General features: G+C 40.1%; 1 protein-coding gene across 1 annotated transcript in view; it reads right to left on the bottom strand.

Annotated features, from left to right (window-relative positions):
* LOC140549724 (uncharacterized) overlaps window positions 1–21,096 on the bottom strand; it is a 178,880-nt gene that overhangs the window by 133,560 nt on the left and 24,224 nt on the right. Inside the window, 18 exon segments of the mRNA XM_072673469.1 lie at window positions 571–660; window positions 792–975; window positions 1,053–1,096; window positions 1,607–1,915; window positions 2,294–2,599; window positions 3,705–4,019; window positions 4,186–4,197; window positions 4,286–4,609; window positions 4,789–5,103; window positions 5,325–5,632; window positions 9,255–9,561; window positions 10,837–11,145; window positions 11,377–11,679; window positions 12,062–12,370; window positions 13,572–13,874; window positions 14,000–14,308; window positions 15,924–16,226; window positions 18,065–18,379. Of these exon segments, the coding sequence (XP_072529570.1) occupies window positions 571–660; window positions 792–975; window positions 1,053–1,096; window positions 1,607–1,915; window positions 2,294–2,599; window positions 3,705–4,019; window positions 4,186–4,197; window positions 4,286–4,609; window positions 4,789–5,103; window positions 5,325–5,632; window positions 9,255–9,561; window positions 10,837–11,145; window positions 11,377–11,679; window positions 12,062–12,370; window positions 13,572–13,874; window positions 14,000–14,308; window positions 15,924–16,226; window positions 18,065–18,379 (4,665 nt within the window).

Below are 21,096 nucleotides of genomic sequence, written 5' to 3' on the forward strand. Positions count from 1 at the left end.
GAAAAGCCAGTTAAACACTCAAACTCATGAAAAACATCTTTAAGGTATTTAACAAAAATACTGAATCAACCGTTTAGCAATTACAGCCATTTTTTCTCATAGACTTTCCATTTACACAGTCTTAAATGTAACTAAGGAACTGACAGATAAGCAGTATCATGGCCAGGTATGACCTTTTCCCTCGTTATTTCACGGCAGAGGCAAGATTCACTGGTAACACTTAAAAAAGGAAGGTCAGATTGGACTAGAAAAAAAGATCTGTGACAAAAAAAGGCAAGAATCAAGAACACGATTCTTTGAACAGATGAAACCAATATTAAATTCTAGTCTAGTCTTAATCTATAATGGTGGATGAAACTGAAAAAAAGAGACAGAAATCCAAAACTCAGTAAATAGTAAAGAACATGTCCAGATTCTCTCCAGATTACTACACTCTACTACACTCCTGTTATTAACTATTTCATTAAAGGAATTTTTAAGCAGCATTATGAAGAATTGGTCTGGAGAGGCAATGACAGAGATGCTATTCTCCATATTACAGTCAGTGGAGCATCAAAATGATGTATTTACCCCTTTCAGTATATCTTTTATTGACATGTTTATGGTCAATCTCCTCATAGACTGGCTCAGACAGTGTCTTCTGCCTCCTCTTAGAGAGCACTGTGAGAGAGAGAGAGAGAGAAACATGGAGTCAGTTCAGTAGAACAGAAGACTGATGACAGACTGAAGGACTGATGGTGTTTAGAGAATGTACAGAAAGTGGATTGTAGATGATCTCTGAATCTCCCTACCTCTCCTGAGCAGTCTGTTCTGGTTAAACAGCACAACCAGAAGCACTAAGGCCAGGGAGAGCAACATTCCCAGAACCAGGAGAGACACTGGATAGGCGTAGGGATAATGTGAGGATGGAATTTGTGAAGGAGAGATTGTCTGCTTCTCACTCAGATGTGCTGGAAATATACATAAAGAGTAAAACTCAGTGGAACATCACAGTGTATTTAGAGATCTGTAGAAAGATCACTTAAAGGAATAAAAGGAGTACCAGTGATGACAGTTGTGGTTGTTTCAGATGCAATAGTAGAGGTCACAAATATGTCTGTAAAAAGAGTAAAAGTTAAATGCTCAGGCAAAAGAGATAAATAAACTGTAAATAAACCTTACAGCAGCATTTCTGGACAATCAAAAACAATATAGAAAAGTCACTGAAGTGATGGAAGAATGTGGACTGAGAAAAAGAGTAAAATCACAGGAGTTTAAACTAAGGTGAGGTGTTAAGAACTAAGAAGATAGTGAGGAGAGCTGAGAAGATCATAGGGGTTTCTCTCCCATCTGTCACAGACATTCACACCACACGCTGCACCCGTAAGGTCATCAGCATTGTGAAGGACCCCACATGGACTTTTTTCACTGCTGCCATCTGGCAGAAGATACAGGAGCATGCGTGCTGTCACTGCACGGTTCTGCAATAGCTTTGTTTCACAAGCTTAAAGTGAATTAATTCAGTGCAAAGAATATAGGTGTCTTTCCCAAAAGTATCCAATCACAGAGAACACTGATGAATATAACACAGAGAAGTTAACACCAGCATAACAAATAATCCTCTGACCTGCACAGCTGACCTCAGCTCTGTGGGAGCAGTCAGTGTGTCTCTTCAGGGAATGAGGACAGTCCCACAGGTGAAGCTCATTCCCTTTACACTTCACTCTGTTCAGCCAGACAGTTCCTTCACCAGCACCAAAGGCAGCACTCCCACCAGCTCTCTGTGCTGGACCACAGCCAAGCTGCTTGCAGACCACCTCAGTATCTTTGATGTCCCACAGATCATCACAGACGGACCCCCACTCAGCATTATGATACACCTCCAGCCTCCCAGAACAGCTTCCCTCTCCTCCCTTCAGCCTGAGAGGCAGGTGATCTAAACACACACACACACACATACACACACACACACACACAGATCACGAAAACCAAAGGTCAACTCATAAAAAGGGAAGTTTAGATGAGATTGATTTGGCAAAAGAATTAAGAATGAATGAGTTATCTGGGTTTATTAACTTCTGATTAATATTTTAATGGTTCAAGCAGTAAACAGAATGCCTCCATACTTGATCGCTGGTTCAGTGTGTGCTGTTTATTCTCTCCTGTGAATATGAAAACAATACTGTATTAATATCAAACTGAGCTCAACATCAGGCTTTCAATATTCAATATTCTTCAATCCTGCAATACTCCTAATGTCTGCTTTCAAAATGAAAATATGTTTGTCCATCTCCAAGAAAGAGAAAGTCCCTACCTGAGCAGGTAATGTGAGCCGCCTCATCAGTATTATCACACTTGTTCTGTCCCCAGAGGGTTGATGGACACTGCCACAGAGAGGAGTCATGTTTCCTACATTTCACTTCATCCAGCCAGTTAGGAGCTGATTCCACTCTTGCTTTAGTAGCCTTCTCACTCCCAGTTCTTCCACAGTTCAGCTCTCGACAGATCAGATTTACTGTTTCTTCAGTCATCCCATTTACACACACATTCCCCCAGGTTCCATTGTAGAACACCTCCAGATTCCCCTCACAGCCCTCAGTGAGTCTGATCTCTTTTAACTCTGGTGGGAGAAAGGTGTTTAATAATTAAGTCTTGCAGGTATTTGGAAACGATCTAAACTATCTAGAACTATTTGGAAGATATGTGAAAACTAGCCACTTAGCTATCATAATTGTTTTACATCTCCTTACCCTAAGCTCAACCTGGCCTGAGTTACCCTGTATGTCCAAATATTTGTGGACACTCCTACTAATGAATGAATTGAACTACTTTAAGTTGCACCCATTGCTGACACACATCTGTTAATGCACACACACAGCTTTTCTAGTCCCTGTAGAGAAAGTAATACAATTGGTCTCTCCGGAGCAGATAAATATGAACCAATTGCCACCATGCCTTATGCCAAAGATATGCCAATGGATTTCCTAAAAAGTCGTAGAAGTCCTAACAGTAGATAAGGAGCAAACAAAATATTAGACTCTGCCATTCATTTATTGAAACAAATGATCTGAAATAATTCAATATTATATTAAAATTGTATCCAATATTTAATAAATAATATCCAATCTTAAAGTATGTGATCCACTAGGATTAACAGAAGATGAAATCAGAGTCAGATGATTTTAATCAATGGGATGACAATCAGGTTTAGGTGGGTGCCCTGTTTTTTATAAAGAAAAGAGATCAATTAAAGTCAGATCTTTACAACACATGGCACGAACAAAGAAGATTGGTGAAGACCTCAGATGAGGTGTTGATGCTCATCAGACTGGAAAAGGTAAGTCAAAAGGGTTCGGACTCCACCAATCCACAGTCAGACTATTATTCAACACCCTTAAGACCTAAGACCATCATTACCATTATTATGGTTAACCAACAAAGTTCATGCCAAGAGCAGGACATATAATAGTCTGTGAGATCACAAGGAAAACCAAAATAACTAAAGCCCTCTCTCACGTTGGCTAATGTTAATGTTCATTAGTCCACCATCAGGAGAACACTGAACAACAGTGGTGTGTATGGCAGGGTTGCAAAGAGAAAGCCGTTGCTCTCCAAATAAAACTGTCTACAGTTTACCAGATTGCATTGACAAAATGGCCTAAAAGCAGTACCACACACTTTAACAACTGAATATATTATAAATAGCAGCAGTCATCAAATGTTACCTGAGCACACGACTCCAACATCATCCTTGTGTCCACATTCTCCCTCTCCACACAGCTGATATCTGCAGTTCCACAGAGACGTCTCGCTCCCCTCACACTCCACCTCATTTAGCCAAATGGGTCCAGTTCCAGTTCCAAACCGGGCTGGTACCAGAGCACTGAGGGCCACTCCACACTGCAGCTGTCTGCAGACCACCTCTGCATTCTTAATATCCCACAAGTCATCACTCACTGTCCCCCATGAGCCACTGTGGAAAACCTCCAGCCTTCCTGCACAGTCTCCCCCAGAACCAACCAGCCTGATGGAGCTACGAGCTACAATTCAGAGAAAATTTACTGAGCATGACTTCTTATAATAATAAAATAATTATCCCAAAAATATTATTCATTTCTATGATAATGCACACACATGAAATATTATATATTTATAAGGACTTGTTTGCACATGGTTGTTTGGTTAAAACCTGATCAACACACTTACTGTTGACAGTTCCTCTAATCTGTCACTCTATTCTGTATAGTTGTAATATTTTCTGCTATATTAACAACTAAATTATTCTAAACGATTCCAATGTTTTTACCAGAGCAGGTGATGTACAGCTGTTCTCTGGAGCTGCAGTTGACTGTTTGTGCACTGCTGCAGTTCCCAAGATGAGCTTCACTCCCAGAACAGTTGAAACCCGTCACACACATGTAGCTGTGTTCAGAATTGGATGAAGAGAAGCTGGAGATGCTGCGCACAGAACCACAGCCCAGCTGTCTGCAAACCACAGAGGCATCAGACTCACTCCAGGAGTCCAGCAGAACTCTCCTCCAGTCCTGCCTGAAGTACACCTCCACCTCCCCCTCACACTCCATCCTTCCAGACAACCGCACTCGCCCCTCATGAAACACCAGAGAGGAACCTGAAGATACAACAAAAATACTTTAAATTCAGGATTGTACTTGCAGTCATTTGTTTTTGCATTTTCTAAAGAACAATTTTCCAATTCCCAATTCTTATGATAAAAAAGATCATTCATGCACCACTTGCCCATGTCCCAGTAGTTGAGAAAGCATTACCAATAAGATTCTTAAAGCTCACCACTGCAGACGACTCCAACATCCTGTTTATGAGAGCATGCAGTTCGACTCCATGATGAAATGGGACATTTTGACAGGTGTGTTTCGTTCCCCTGACAATCAAACACATCAGCCCAGATCCGGCCACTCCCCTCCCCAAACCAGTCTGACCCCAACACAGCCACAGCACTCCCACACTTCAGCTGACCACAGAGGACACTGGCAGCTCTCATATCCCAGCTTACATCACACACTGTGCCCCAATCACTGAGGTACTGGAGCTCCACTCGACCAGAACAGGAGTCTGAGCCGTTCATCAATCGAGCCCGAGTGTGACCTGAAACCACAGATTATTAAAAGAGCAGGTAAACAGGAATGCAGGTATTACATTTTAGACCAATTTCCTGACCCGGAATTAAGCTCCAGGACTACCTGTACTGACTGTCCAGGAAATCATCTGTCTTATGTAATGAGATGTAAGTAAATAGTATGAAATGTTATACTTTACCAGCACACATGGAGTCAAAACATAAAAACTACAAAACATGTAGTTCTTACCAGCACATATGAGTCCCACATCATTATTATGGGAGCAGTTGTGTTTGAGTGAAGATGATATTGGACAGAGAGTAATGTCAGATTCTTTGCCTCTACACTGAAGCTCATCTGACCACACCTGACCCTCCCCTCTGCCAAAAGCAGCTGCTCCCAGCACCTCCACAGGAAGCCCACAGCCCAGCTCTCGACACACAACCTCTGCATCCTGCTGGTTAAAGTCAGCATCACACACTGTGACCCAGGTCTCTCCATGAAGAACCTCTACTCTTCCAGAGCACTGATGAGGACCATCCACAAGTCTGGACATTCTGTGCCCTGTGTGTATTGTAACCTCATTAAAATATAACAATATATATTTGTGCACCTCAGGAACTTATTATATCATAAACAAGTTTATTCATCATCACAATTTGATTTAAAAGGTTATATTTTATATTTATTACACACATAATTACATATTTCAAGCTTTTTATTTATTTATTACATTTCTATATAATATTTTACTTTTGGTAAGAATATAATATTTCTTGTTTATGTTGAATTTAATAATAAAACAAAAACATGTCACTTAAAATGTAAGGAATATAAAATATGACAGTTTAGCTTTTTTAGTTAAATTATGAACAAAAATTTGTTAATTATATTTTAATTTTCTGAAATGATCTAGTACAAGTAATACAATATTCAGAGGAAGATACTTACATCATTTCCTAAGCTACTTGTAGGTTAACATGCAGTGTTCAATAAAGTGCATATTCTCAATTGAATATGTGACGGTTTTGCATCAAATTATGAATACAAACGATTTTCACAACATTATTATTTTTTTTAGGTGAACTGGTATATTGTTAAAAAGAAAAAAGAAATGTAATACTGAAATCATGCTAACAAAACTCTCTCACACTCACTGTCAAACTCTACCCTGAATATGGATCAAGTTTAATATTGAATTGTTAATGTTTAGTTATCTTTGCAGGGTAATGTTTCCAATAACAGAAAGAGTATACACACAAACACAATGGACTGTTTTAAAGGAGTGAATATGACAGATATGTCAATCTGACAAGAGCAGGACACAACTGAGGGGCTGTGCAAGAAGGAGGCTAGTGAGGGAGGCCACCAAGACACATATATTATATAGGACATTGTATATAAAAAATCATCATGGTGCAGCTTAAGGTCTGAGATATATACTAAGCAGTATGTTTAATGCAATATAAATAAGCAGGCTTGAGCAACTATAACAGGATCCAAATCCTTATTTCTGTCATGCCCGCGCTGCCGCGCCTGCCCCAGGAGCTGTCTCGGGCCGCGGCTCACAGGCGATCAAGAACTCCCCCTTCAAAGTCTTGTCATGTTCATGTCAAGTTTTGTTATGCTCTGGACCTTTATGTTAAAAAGGACTCTTGTGTTGACACCCATCGTCGCCATCTTGGTTTTAGGTTGTGTTTGACATGTGTCTGTTCATCGTTTGGTTAATGTGATACACCTGTGGGCTGGTGCATTTAAGGAGGGCTAGTGTCAGCTGCCGGTTGCCGAGGATTACTCTTAGTGCAACCAATGCACTCAGGATACTCAGCTAAGCTTGGGTACTCAGTGTTCACTGGTCTAGTATGTGAGTCAGTCTGTATCTAGAGGACTATTCTGGACATAGCTGGTTGAGCATAGCAAGCAAACTAGCTAGGCAGTATTATTCTCAGGGTCTGTTTGGGGGCTACTGCAGGTCTGCGGCGATCTCGCCAGGCTTCACAGTTTCAGGTTCAGGAGCTCCGGTAGTGAGCAGCTCGTACGATCGTTTTGGCAGGTAGCTTCCCCTCCGTCGGACCGGTTCGGTCGCCTAGGTTTGGCGGCTGACTCCCCACTCCCACGAGTCGTGTAAGTTCAGCGCGCCTGACTAGCGCACCTCTTTTGTCTCAGTTGAGAGTTTTTCCCAGGCTCTGCCTGGTGGTTTATGTTTCTGTATAGCGGTACAGGCTCAGCCCCGGCAGCTAGCACAGCCCTAGTGTCTCGCCAGCCCCAGGTGTGTTCTTTTGTTTTGCCCCTCTTGGTTGTCACGGTTGTTGTTTCTGTTTCTCTTTGCCCCACGTAATTCTTGCTGCTTTTTCTGTTTGTTTTATGGTTTATTGTCCCACAAACTTCTCGCTTTTTCCATCCCCTGCGAGTGTTCACCCATTCTTGTCAGACCGTGTGGATCATGACAGTTTCCAAATAACTGTTAAATCATTCATCCAAATGTCAGCAAACAACAGTTGCTGTGTAGTGACTGGAGGGCTAAGCCTAAGCCCCTCATTTTGGCAGTCTGGTCATGCCCCCAATAATGTATTTTTGGTTCAGTCTAACAGGTTGCTAGTTAGTTTTTATTTACTCATCGGTTTGCAGTAATTTCTACAGGAATTCTTTGTGATGAGGAAAACGTGATGGCAAAGTACACAGTGATATTTTGTAAGTAATATTATTTAATATAGAAAACTTTCAAGTAATGGAGCTTTTTGTCTGAATACTTTGCCAGCAATTTGATCAGAATGGAGCAAAAGTTTTAGGACAGCTGTGCTGTGGTTCTTTTCATAATTAGCTTTTTAGTACACCCTTTGCACCAGACCACACTGTGATGCATCAATTCAGAAAGCTCTCATTGTGCAGCAATACATGTTGAGAATAACATACAATGATATATATATTTAAATGTTTTTTGTTTGACATGTTTTTTGTTAACCAACATTTTGCACACCTGTACAGATTTTCTTTTCTGTAAATATATATTTTTTTTTTCAGCTCTTTATTACCTTTAGTACTTTCTACTTTTTTTAATTTATCCCCTACCCTATTTATTGTTTAGTGTAATTTTCCTTTAGTTTAAGACGGTGTTCTGTGTTTCTTTGTTACTTGTCATACGTGTTGCTCTCACCAAGACAAATTCCTTGTATGGGTAACATACTTGGTGAAATAAAGAGATTCTGATAAAGAGATTCTAATTAACATAACATGTTTTCTTTACTATATTTTGTTTGTTTTTACACTATATATGTACAATGATAAAACTGATGTACACAAACTGTTGTGGCACTGCAATTGTCCACCAAGAAGACATGAAGACAGGCATTGTTTTGAAGAGTTTGTTAGGGGTTACATTGCCTTGTTTCAGAGATGTGTGTTTCTTCAAGTGACCCATTCCCTCTTGGTTGACATTACAAATTAGGGTCACCCTTAATTTAAAATACATTTTTACCTTTTTTTTATTAGTCTAGTTTATCTAGTCTTTTCAGTAACTGATAAAATTGTTTTATATTCATTATTGAAGCTGCATAATAATGACCTAATAACTATTTAATTTACCTGAACCATGGGAATCACATGCTGGAAGTTAACTATAAGGAAATTAATGAAACCTCTCAAAACAAAATAACATTCTCAAACACCTCCCACCAAATACAATACAAGTAATACATTGTATATTACAGTAGACTGAAGCTTACCTGAACAGATAACTTCAGTATCCCACATATGACTACAGCTATGTTTACCCCATCCCAGTGATCCACAGTTCTTCAGTGAAGACTCTGATCCACTGCACTGCACGTTACTCATCCAGATTGGTCCAGATCCTGGTGTAGCTAGAGCAACACTAAGTACCTCTCCACAGTTCAGTTCTCTACACACAACTGCAGCCGCCATTTCATTCCAGCCAGCAACACACACAGTTCCCCACTGTCCTCTGTGAAAAACTTCTACTCTCCCAGCACAGTGACTTCCACCATCCATCAGCCTCATACTGTCTGTGTGAGAGAGAGAGAGAGAGAGAGAAAAGAAAGAGAAAGGGGACGGATGATGAGACTAAATGAGAAATCGACTATATTAAATATTTTGTAAAGTGTGAACATTTTATCTAACAGCTATTGTAAAAACAAGCAAATAAAGAAACAAATAAACAACTTACCACCACACACCAGTCCCACATCACTGTCATGGGAGCAGTTTTGTTTGAGTGAAGATGATGTTGGACAGAAGTGAAGCTGAGATTCGTTGCCTCTACACTGAAGCTCCTCTGACCACACCTGACCCTCCCCTCTGCCAAAAGCAGCTGCTCCCAGCACCTCCACAGGAAACCCACAGCCCAGCTCTCGACACACAACCTCTGCATCCTGCTGGTCAAAGTCAGCATCACACACTGTGACCCAGGTCTCATTGTGAAGCACTTCCACTCTTCCAGAGCAGTGAGGCCTACCAACCAGCCGGACTCCTAAAATATTTATCACAAGAAAAAAATGAGGGATATGTAATGAGTCCCTGCAGCCAGACCAGTCAAAACTGTTACATTACATTCATCCACAAGTACATTTCCAGGATGGGTAATGATAAAAGTAATGTGATATCCATCCCATGCTAATATATCACCCAATAAAGCAAGTGTAGTCAGTATAAAAAGAGTCTAATATAATAAGAGCTTATGTTATATATATATATAATTGTATGCTCCTAATAAATTAGTGATGACAACAGTCACCACCACCACCAGCCAAAGTCCTTATAAGCACGTCTGTTTACCTGTGTTTTGAAATATTTCCAATTTACCATTTCCAAAACAAACTGCTGATTAAACCTGACAAACACCTCCTGAATTGTTTTCTTTACTATATTTTGTTTGTTTTGACACTACATATTTACTATGATAAAATGGATGTTGTACACAAACTGTTGTGGCATTGCAATTTTCCACCAAGAAGACATGAAGAGAGGAGTTGTTTTGAAGAGTTTGTTAGGGGTAACATTGCCTTGCTTGTTGCTTGGTTTTCAGTAACTGATGAAATTGTGTTTTATATTCATTATTGAAGCTGCATAAGACTGAAGGTCAAATTACCATTTCCAAAACAAACTGCTGATAAAACCTGATTTTTCTGGCGACTGAGCTTGAGCAGATATTCACATTGAGGGGGCTTTGTCCACTAGCACATCACATTGTAACCAGCAGATAATTGGCTCTTTTTGTTGAAGGGTGGGACTTTATCCTTAAACAGAGGTCAGCTCCCTTAGGACAAGCTTGTGTAAGAATAAACTAATTATTATAAGAGTGGTAACTAATTATTGTTAGATGAAGTGATACACTGTAAACATTGGTTTGAACTGCTGTTAAGCACTGGAATGATGTAGGTGGACAGGTGGAGCGAGTAAATGAGAGTGTGAATGTCACGAGTGGGAGTACAGTTCAAGTAGCCGCAGGGCAGCCTGTTCAACATTAAAATAAACTGAAGTAATGACCGAGTTTCCTCCTCTTTATTTCTCAGTTTAACCACGCTACCCATCCCCAACTCAACCAACCCACAGCCCAAGACTGAGGTGAACTAGCCTTAAAGAGACAGAGACTCATTCATCCACGCTAAGTTTTACACTTGCAAGAGTGTTTTTTGAGACTTTATTGTGTATTAATGATATGAGCCTATTCACATGTTATTAACAAATTGAGTTTAATCCTAATCAATAGAAAATGTGAAATCTTCCCCAAAGTTGTACAATTTACCTGAACAGATGACTCCAGCATCTTTAGAATGATCACAGTTATGTTCACCCCATCCTGCTGATCTACAGTTCTTCAGTGTAGACTCTGATCCACTACAGTCCACATCATCCATCCAGATTGGTCCTGATCCTGATCCAAAGTGAGCTTCACTCAGTGCATCTACAGCCTCTCCACAGCCCAGCTCTCTACACACCACTGCAGCATCTCTCATATCCCAGTAATCACCACACACTGTTCCCCACTGTTCTCTATAAAGAACCTCCACTCTCCCAGCACAGCGACTGCCACCATCCACCAACCTCACACTGTCTGTACAATAGCAAGCAAGACAGAGACATAGAGAGAGAGAATGAAAACAAAAACTGCAATAACCTTAAAATGATACAAAGTGAAATTGCTTTTGAAAAAAAACAGAGAAGAGAGATATGTCCATATAATTATAATTATGAACAGTGAATTTCAAAAAACTTAAAACTACACATACACCCGTAATATATCTATTAGCAAAAATGAGATTAATTATGAAAATGTAGCACCTACCAGCACACACCAGTCCTACTTCACTGTCATGGGAGCAGTTGTGTTTGAGTGAAGATGATGTTGGACAGAAGTGAATCTGAGATTCGTTGCCTCTACACTGAAGCTCCTCTGACCACACCTGACCCTCCCCTCTGCCAAAAGCAGCTGCTCCCAGCACCTCCACAGGAAGCCCACAGCCCAGCTCTCGACACACAACCTCTGCATCCTGCTGGTCAAAGTCAGCATCACACACTGTGACCCAGGTCTCATTGTGAAGAGCCTCTACTCTCCCAGAGCAGCGAGAACTATCAACCAGCCTGACTCCTAAAAGAGATATTATTTAACAATAAGGCTTAATGATGTTTAATATAATGATCTTGAAAATATATTAGACAATACTTGGTTCTTAAATATCTTGGAAAACATTCATAATAAAACATTGGAAAAATACATAAATTTACAAATCTGAAGGTATTGGGTTTCTAAAGAAGTTGTACATTCAAGTTAGATTAAATTCATGAAAGTGGATCAGAATAACAGACTCACTAATTGTGGGGTGAGAGTTCCAGTGTGCAGCAGTTTGGTGACTGCTCTGTTTTAACAAACCAATTTAGTTGGCAACTGATGAGTCAAATCAGGGTGGGTTTAGCAGAAAAATCACTAAACTGTGCTGGACACCGTATAACCCCTGTTTAAATGAACTTACCTGAACAGATGACTCCAGCATCTGTAGAGTGATTACAGTTATGTTTACCCCATCCTGCTGATCTACAGTTCTTCAGTGTAGACTCTGATCCACTACAGTCCACATCATCCATCCAGATTGGTCCTGATCCAGATCCAAAGTGAGCTTCACTCAGTGCATCTACAGCCTCTCCACAGCCCAGCTCTCTACACACCACTGCAGCATCTCTCATATCCCAGTTATCACCACACACTGTTCCCCACTGTCCTCTATGAAGAACCTCCACTCTCCCAGCACAGCGACTGCCACCATCCACCAACCTCACACTGCCTGTAAGAGGGAGGGAGATGCATATACAGAGGATTGCAAAAAACTGGACATCCGTCCAGGTTGAGATAGCAATGACGTCTGACTGTTGACGTCTGTCTAGGTTGTTTTCAGTCAGTGGTGCAGATCAGTGACACACCTAATTTCAAGACCACCACACCCATCAGCATAGATATATTCACAAGAACTATTGCTATTTAAATACGCAGGCAGAAAGAAATGTGTAAATAGACTGTTGTATGGTAGGACCCCTGATGCTGAAATTTGTGGAGAGGATGCAGGAAAGGTTTTCTTCTGATGATTTTGATGAAGATCTTTTTGTTTTGCAGAAGTAGCCTCACAGTAGAACAGTGCACTAACACTCCATAGTCTACTAAATGTTCCTGAAGGTTTTTTGCAGAGAAACCAATTTTAATTATCTTTTGCAGCATTCCTGTGAGCAGCTCTCTCACAGATCTTAACCTGCACCAGTCTTGTTAAGTGCCATTTCTAAATGACATTACAATCTGAAACAAACTGGAAATACTTTACTATTGTCATATTCTCCTGCTTTGTGGACATCAATTATTTAAATTTTCAGAGCATCAGACAGCTGCTTAGAAGAGAAAATTGAAAATTGCAGGGGTCACTCTGGGCACAACAGAATGAAGCAATTTTCTGCAGCTCAATCTGAACTCATAGTCATCCATAGATGATCACCACAACAGCCGGCACTCATGCCTGCCATCGCTACCACCTACAAATCAGCCACAGTCATAGATGAACTCCACACATTGGGCTTGCTAGGGTCCAATGACCAACAGAGAGAGCATCATATATGGTGCACCAGAAGGCAAAAGCACAGCAAGCGAGCTGGAGTTCATGCTAGACTAAACACTAACTGGCTGGCTGTCCTGCTCATTCTGCTATCCAGCATTTGCCCCTTGGACAGCATACTGGATCTTTCCTGGTGCACACAGGGCTGAGTCCCACCCCCACTACAGCTAAGAACACCATAATGTGTTGTGCTAATTTCATCTTACAGACTGCTTATCAGACGTACCAAATCAGAGTAGAAGAAGCTAGAATGTAACTTTGCTTTTCAGATCTGTTTTGAGCACACTGACATGGACATGTTTATGAAGGCAGTGAATACATTTTGCCTACTGCCTACTGAATACATTTCAAACAGTCACCTGGAAAAACTACAAAACACATTTCTTACCAGCACACACCAGTCCCACATCATTATCATGGGAGCAGTTGTGTTTGAGTGAAGATGATGTTGGACAGAAGTGAATCTGAGATTCATTGCCTCTACACTGAAGCTCCTCTGACCACACCTGACCCTCCCCTCTGCCAAAAGCAGCTGCTCCCAGCACCTCCACAGGAAGCCCACAGCCCAGCTCTCGACACACAACCTCTGCATCCTGCTGGTCAAAGTCAGCATCACACACTGTGACCCAGGTCTTATTGTGAAGAACCTCTACTCTCCCAGAGCAGTGAGAACCTCCAACCAACCTGACTCCTATATTATAAGAGAATGAGCAAAGAGAGGAAATAAGCAATAGAAAGTCAGGGCAAAACGTCTGTATAAAAAGTTCTCATTTAGATTTTTCTAAATTAAAATCTACTACACATTGTGCTTCTTGCCTGAACAGATGACTCCAGAATTTTGAGTCTGGCTGCAGTGATGTTTACCCCACAGTCTTGATCTACAGTTCTTCAATGTAGACTCTGATCCACTACAGTCCACATCATCCATCCAGATTGGTCCTGATCCTGATCCAAAGTGAGCTTCACTCAGTACATCTACAGCCTCTCCACAGCCCAGCTCTCTACACACCACTGCAGCATCTCTCATATCCCACTCATCATCACACACTGTTCCCCACTGTCCTCTATGAAGAACCTCCACTCTCCCAGCACAGCGACTGCCACAATCCACCAACCTCATACTGCCTGTACAACAGAGAGAAAAAAAGGAAGTGAGAACAAAAGATCAATGCTAAAGTCTTAATGCTAAAACAATTAACTATACATACATAACAGTACATAAAAACTTACAAAGTTAAACAAAGCGTAACACTTGAGCAGCAAGTGTCATTAGTGACTCTGCCAGGGATTTTAGTGTCTCATGAAAAGATATTACACTGGGTCCCACAACTATAACAATTCTGACTAAATACTCAATGCTCACTTAATGCATTTTTAGGGTCAGTCATCTTCTATTCAAGATTTAATAGTTGAAGCGATTCATAATCTGCTTGTCCACCATTCTGCTCTTAGTATCCCATAATGAGAAAATAACAATATATATATAGGTCTCATAGCCGACAATGCATATTTGAGCAAAAAGCAAGCCATGAGGAGGAAATAACTGCCTGCAAAGCTCAGAGACAGGGTTGTGTGGAGGCACAGATCTGGAGAAGGCTACAAAAAGGCTACAAAAACGTTTGGTTGCACTGAAAGTTCGTAAGAGCACACTGGCTTTCATAATACTTAAATGAAGAGGTTTAGAACAACCCCACCAAACAAAGTAGTCTAGGGACCATGGTTGAAGAGGTCACCAAGGACCTGAGCCACAAAGATCCTGTGTGCAGATGGGAGAAACGTCCAGAAGGTCCACCATGACTGCAGCACTCATGGACTCTCAGACTTTTCACTTTGTCATTGTGGGGTACTGAAGAGCAGAGAAGGGTCTTTGCACAGACAAACAGAGCAGTGAAGAACAAACTGTCTGGTAAAGCATTTTTAGATGGTTCTATCTAACAATCTCTCTTAGCTATCTTAGGTGGTTGCATTGGGGTTACTTGGTGGTACCCCATGTGGTTGCTTTGGTGTTGCTAGGTGGTTGCAATAGTGTCCTAGGTGATGTCTAAGGTGCTAATAGGGGGTGCTAGGTGGTTGCTATGATGCCACTAGGTGATTAATATGGAATCCCAAGTGGTTGCCAGGTGTAATTAAGTAGATGGTGATTTTAGCCTGTTGTTATGGTATCCCAGGTGATGTAAGATAAGGTGAGATGTTGCTAAGTGGTTGGCAGTTGTTATTATATCCCAGGTTAGGCAGACAGAGAAATAGACAGAGCTGTAGAGTTTTTGTTTTTTGTTTTTGTGATTTGCGGTTCAATAATGCCTGAACTTGTATCCTGATCAGTGTGAATAGGAATAGGTAGACAGATAGAGAGTTGCAGAGGAATAGATTGCAGACAGACAGACAGACAGGCAGGTAGACTAAAAATGACCATTTTGGTACCAGTGAGGGGGATGAGACTGGCTGCAGATGCATAGCAGTAACACAGCCAGGTGGGGATGAAGGGAAGTAAGAGGGGGAGCTGGAGCAGCAGGTTGGAACATGAAACTCTGAAGAGTAAAGGCAGAGGCTACCTCTTCAAGCAACTCATTACCTCAGCCATAGTGCCACCCAGCTCTTCGAGCAAGCAGTGGTGCTCACTTAAGAGTTTTGGAGTTTAGACATGTGAGTTTAAACATGTGATTACATGATGTAACAGAGTTCTTGTTTCATAAACATTTACATTAAGATATTGTAGAGTCATATTGGATTAAACACTTACCAGAACACACCAGTCCCACATCACTGTCATGGGAGCAGTTGTGTTTGAGTGAAGATGATGTTGGACAGAAGTGAAGCTGAGATTCGTTGCCTCTACACTGAAGCTCCTCTGACCACACCTGACCCTCCCCTCTGCCAAAAGCAGCTGCTCCCAGCACCTCCACAGGAAGCCCACAGCCCAGCTCTCGACACACAACCTCTGCATCCTGCTGGTCAAAGCCAGCATCACACACTGTGACCCAGGTCTCTCCATGAAGAACCTCTACTCTCCCAGAGCAGCGAGAACCTCCAACCAGTCTGACTTCTACAATGAGGTAAAAAGAAATCATTATAATACTCTTAAAATATATCCTCTATTAAAACACTGATATCACTCACTGTTATCACATTTCATCACTGACACTGAAAAACACAGAACTATGGCGAGGCTCATTTTTTAACAGGACAGTTGTGTTGGCCATTTATTGAACAGCCTGCAATACCTGGTGAAAACCTGGTGACTAATGGTGAAAAGGGTTTGTGCGGTTGAGAACTTATGAATGACTTGATATTACCAATGCTAGTTCTGTTAGAAAATCACATAAAATGTACAGAGTTGTAAATGGTTGTAAATGTAAATGGTTTAGCAAAAAAAAAAAAAAACTAATTTACATGATTTATCACTGACTCCAGATGTAGGTGATCAGCCAAAGACAGGGTTGCTACATGATTGTTAGTTTACAACAGGAGACACTAGGCTAGCCAAAAACACTGAACCTGAAGCCATCTAATCTCTGAAGGTACATCACCATTTTTTTCTGGCTTAAAAAATCTGAAAGCTGCATAAACTAGTTTTTCTGAAAATTCATTTAGTAAAATGCTTTTGCTCTGTTGTGTTTATTTCCTGGTCATGTGTTCTTTAGCACATAGGTCTGTTTTGTTTGTGTTTTTGTCTCCGCCCTCACCCCCCACCTATTCTTTAGTCTTCACAGGTTCCCAGGTTCCAGTTGCATTTAAAGCAAATACAGTGTGCTAGTGATGGTGAAGGACACATCTGAACCAAGGAAAATGGTTCAGGGTTTTAAAGCATTGGACACTGGCTCCTTGCTGCATTCTACTGTCCAGTTAGATTTCCTACAATGACTTCTTCCTTCTGATTCATGTTTCCACCAAAACGTATTCACACAAATAAAACTTATATTACAACAGAAACTTCTCAATTTAATATTTTGAACAGAAAGTAAATTTCACTGACATATGATTCTCCATCTAATTTAAACCATTGATAAATTAATTAAAAAAGAACTTATTTTCTTATTCCATAAGCTTCTTATTGTGCAAATAAAATATTATTATAATGTATTTGTCTCTTGAGAAAATCATCCAGATTTGATATTTTTCACACGTTTTGAACTTCGTCTGGGTAAGTGGGCGTCAGTGAGCATCAATGTACAAATATTTAAATGTTATGAATCAATAATGCAAATCTGTGAAATTCTCCAGTGTCACCCTGCAGAATTATAAATCTGTGACATAAAGCTTGACTGTTTTACATGACAAATTTTTACTGAATTGTATTGTCAAACTATTTTCTAAAGAACTAAGATTTATCTTCACCAAACAAAGGAAGATCTGCAATCAAGACAAATGAGTTGAAAGAGATTTTTTTGGTGTGTATTTAGAGAGTGACAGTGTTTGTTAGCAACCTTTTTCTAACATGTGTCTTTCTCATATTTCGGATCGGAATATTAGTATGTAAGTCTGTTGCACTCTTCTGACAAAGAACCTGATATTAAACTTTAGATATTAAACATGTCTTGGCTGATCAACTGCATCTGAACTGAACATTAAATTATCATTAATTGTAAATATTTATTTTGCCAAACTATCTATTTCCCCCTACTTATTTTGCATCATCTGTGATACATTTTATTTATTTATTTTGTTGCACTTCTATTTTTAATCTTATTTATCTGCCATAACTGAACAAAAGCAAGAAATTACACCATTTATAGCCAGTTACTCAGATTAGCTGACTCTATCAGGTCAACCCACAGACAACTTTCTACTCCATGTAAAATTTAGTAAAAACTAAATAATAAATCTGAAGATTGATTCACAAAAAACAGTGTTTATCACAATCTGAGTTTTTTTGCACTTTACCTGAACAGATCATTCCAACATCTCTAGAGTGATCACATGTAGGATCCAAAACTATCTCATTTCGTACCCCACATTTGTTCACTGTAGACTCTGATCCATTACAGATCCTTTGATATAACCAGATTTGTCCTGATCCTGGTCCAAAGTGATCAGCATTCACTAGATCTACAGCCTCTCCACAGCCCAGCTCTCTACACACCACTGTAGCAGTTTTTATATCCCAGTAATCATCACACACTGTTCCCCACTGTCCTCTAAGAAGAATCTCCACTCTCCCAGCACAGTGACCACCACCATCCACCAATTTTACAATGCCTGCACATGAGAGAGAAAGACAAGAAAGAAAGTATAAATGCCCAACAGCAGAATACTGACCCATAGCAGTATGTTCTGATTAGCATTAATGCTCTGATTGTATTTAATGTTGTTCATTTTCATTTGAGACAGTAAGAACTTACCAGCTGTGGAGAGAGTGATCGTAAAGGACAGAAGAATGAGGAGCACACAGCTGTCCATCTCCCTCTGACCTGCACAAACTCCGTTCAACTCAGCAGCAGAACAAGCTTCACCTCCACTCCCCCAGAGAGACTGAAGACACTGAGAGAGAGAGAGAGAGAGAGAGAGAGAGAGAGAGACCCCACAGCCGCCAATCACACTCACTATGACCTTATTAGAAAGAGGAGAGGAAACCATCAAACATTTCCAGTGACAAATCAGAGGAGGCATTTTTTTCTTTCTCCATATTTATCAAAAGAGTGTCAGCGCTGATCAACACAACTCCACCTCCCTCTCTAGAGGAGTGTGTATGTGTGTGTGTGTGTGTGTGTGTGTGTGTGTGTGTGTGTGTGTCTGTGAGGAGAGACGCTGGCAGCAGTGTGGTAGGAAACCCACTAACATACAGGAGACTGACTTCAGAGGGAGGAAACACTCCAGCTTTAATGCTGCACCTGCAGAGAGCTGATCCATACACTGATAAAGCCCCTCCCAACACACACACACACACACACACACACACACACTCACACACACAAACTGTTGGATAGGATTCAATTGTAGTTATATTAAATGTAAAGTATTACTGGATATTTTGGACTAATACTTTTGTATTGTTGTGGTTTAAAAATAAAAACAGTTCAAATCCTACATGTTTTCCCTTGATGTCTACTTCTGACATTTGTGGGACTTTTTTATAGAAATGTATTTATTTATTTATTTCTACAAAATCGGTTTACCAACTTCTTTTTAACCCTCAAAATTAAACAGACTGTTTTAATTCCTACTTCTTTAAAATGGATATAAGATCAAATTTGGTCTCAGTCAGTAATATGTGGAGCCCAAACAGAAGTAGGCCTAGCAGTGCTTCACTTTTGTAAATGTAATGGAAATTCTGTAGGAACTCTCCATGTTACATTCCCATGAAGTTATAACAGCCTGTGAAAGAATTTGTTAGAACATAAATGATGCTCCCAGTGGCCTCTTTATGTCTCTTTAAGTTCAACCTGTGTAGAGAGTCCATACCTGAACATACATGTTAAATATTATTGTGATTGAACAAGTCTATTCATATGAAATATCTGCAGAAAGCTGACAGGTCAGAGGTGACCATATAGTTTAATTCATCAAGTCTTCATTACAAATTCACAAACAAGTACAGGCAACGATGCAGCTTATTCAAGTTTCATCTTGATAGGTCAAGCGGTTTTTGAGAAACAGATATGTGAAAGTTATAGCGCCCCCTATATTGCAGTGGCAGCAATGTATATATATTACCCAGGAGTCCTAAAGTGAACACATGTTTGAAGTTTTGTTACAATCAGTCAAAAAAGCTTTGTATGCACGATTTATATGATCCAAGCTCCGCCCCTATTTGTAATTAGCATCTGGTATTAATGCATTGTTGAATTCCCAACATATTTTGGAGATTATTAAAAAAATGATAGACTTCTGATTCATTTGACACCAGAAAAGTGAAGATTGGTCAGAAATCCTAGGACAAGTTTGGATTCAAATTTGAGTGTGAAATGAAACAGGCGGAGCTGTATGGTTTTTGAGGCTTTTTTTGTAGGGTGTACAAAATGTATAAAAATGTATCTCTATAAATAGATGTGGATTAAAATGCTTAACACTTTTCTATAGAGGCACCGTCAGGCCGAAAGGGCAGCGCTCACTCATTTGAGAGAGGATGATAAATGCAATTAAGTCTTTTTTAAGAGTTTATCCAACGGCCTTTCATGTGTGTTGATCTACTGAGGGTGGTAGAACTGTCTATTGATTGTCAACAGAGATGTCAGAAACACATAACTCATAGTTAAGTTTCTGATGTGATTGTATTTGCAGTGTTGTTTGGGTGTGAAAAGTTAAATCCTGTGATATACATGCCAAAATGAGGCCCAATACACCCCTAATAGGACTCATTGGAATACAGGAGAGAAGTAAAAGTAAGTTAAACTTGTCAAAAGGTGTGCATGTGATTATGATTATTGATCAGGAACCGTCATCCAAGGTGATCAACAACTTTTATTCAGATTGACCTTTTGACCTTTGTATAGTAAGCCCTAGACTTTGAATGAATGTCAAAATACCAGACGGGGAATTTCTGACAACATGTATTTTCAAAGTAATTCAGATCAGATTTGTTTTCTGTAGACTTCAGAATATCATTGTGGTGGAAAAGTGTTTCTGAGTGCTTTAGTGCACCTTTTAGAGCCACAGCTAGCAACTCTTAGTCTCAATATATACATGTGATTATAATTTTGAGATAAAAATACCATAGTTGCAATAACTAATTAATAGTCGGAGACCGTGTTGAGTAAAAGAGTCAATAGGATCAAATTCTAGTTGAAAAGGTGAAATATGGCCTCAGTCAGTGATATGTGGTTTCCAAGCTGAATCTCACAAGTAGGCCTAGCAGTGCTTCACTTTTGTAAATGTAATGTAAGGAGGAGCCCCCTAGGGTACTAGTCTGTCAATGGGCATCTTTGGAATACAGGAGACAAGTGAAAGTGAGTTAGAATTTGTCAAAAGGTGTCCAT

Source organism: Salminus brasiliensis, chromosome 2 (assembly GCF_030463535.1).
Source record: "Salminus brasiliensis chromosome 2, fSalBra1.hap2, whole genome shotgun sequence".
NCBI classification, from domain to species: Eukaryota; Metazoa; Chordata; class Actinopteri; order Characiformes; family Bryconidae; genus Salminus; species Salminus brasiliensis.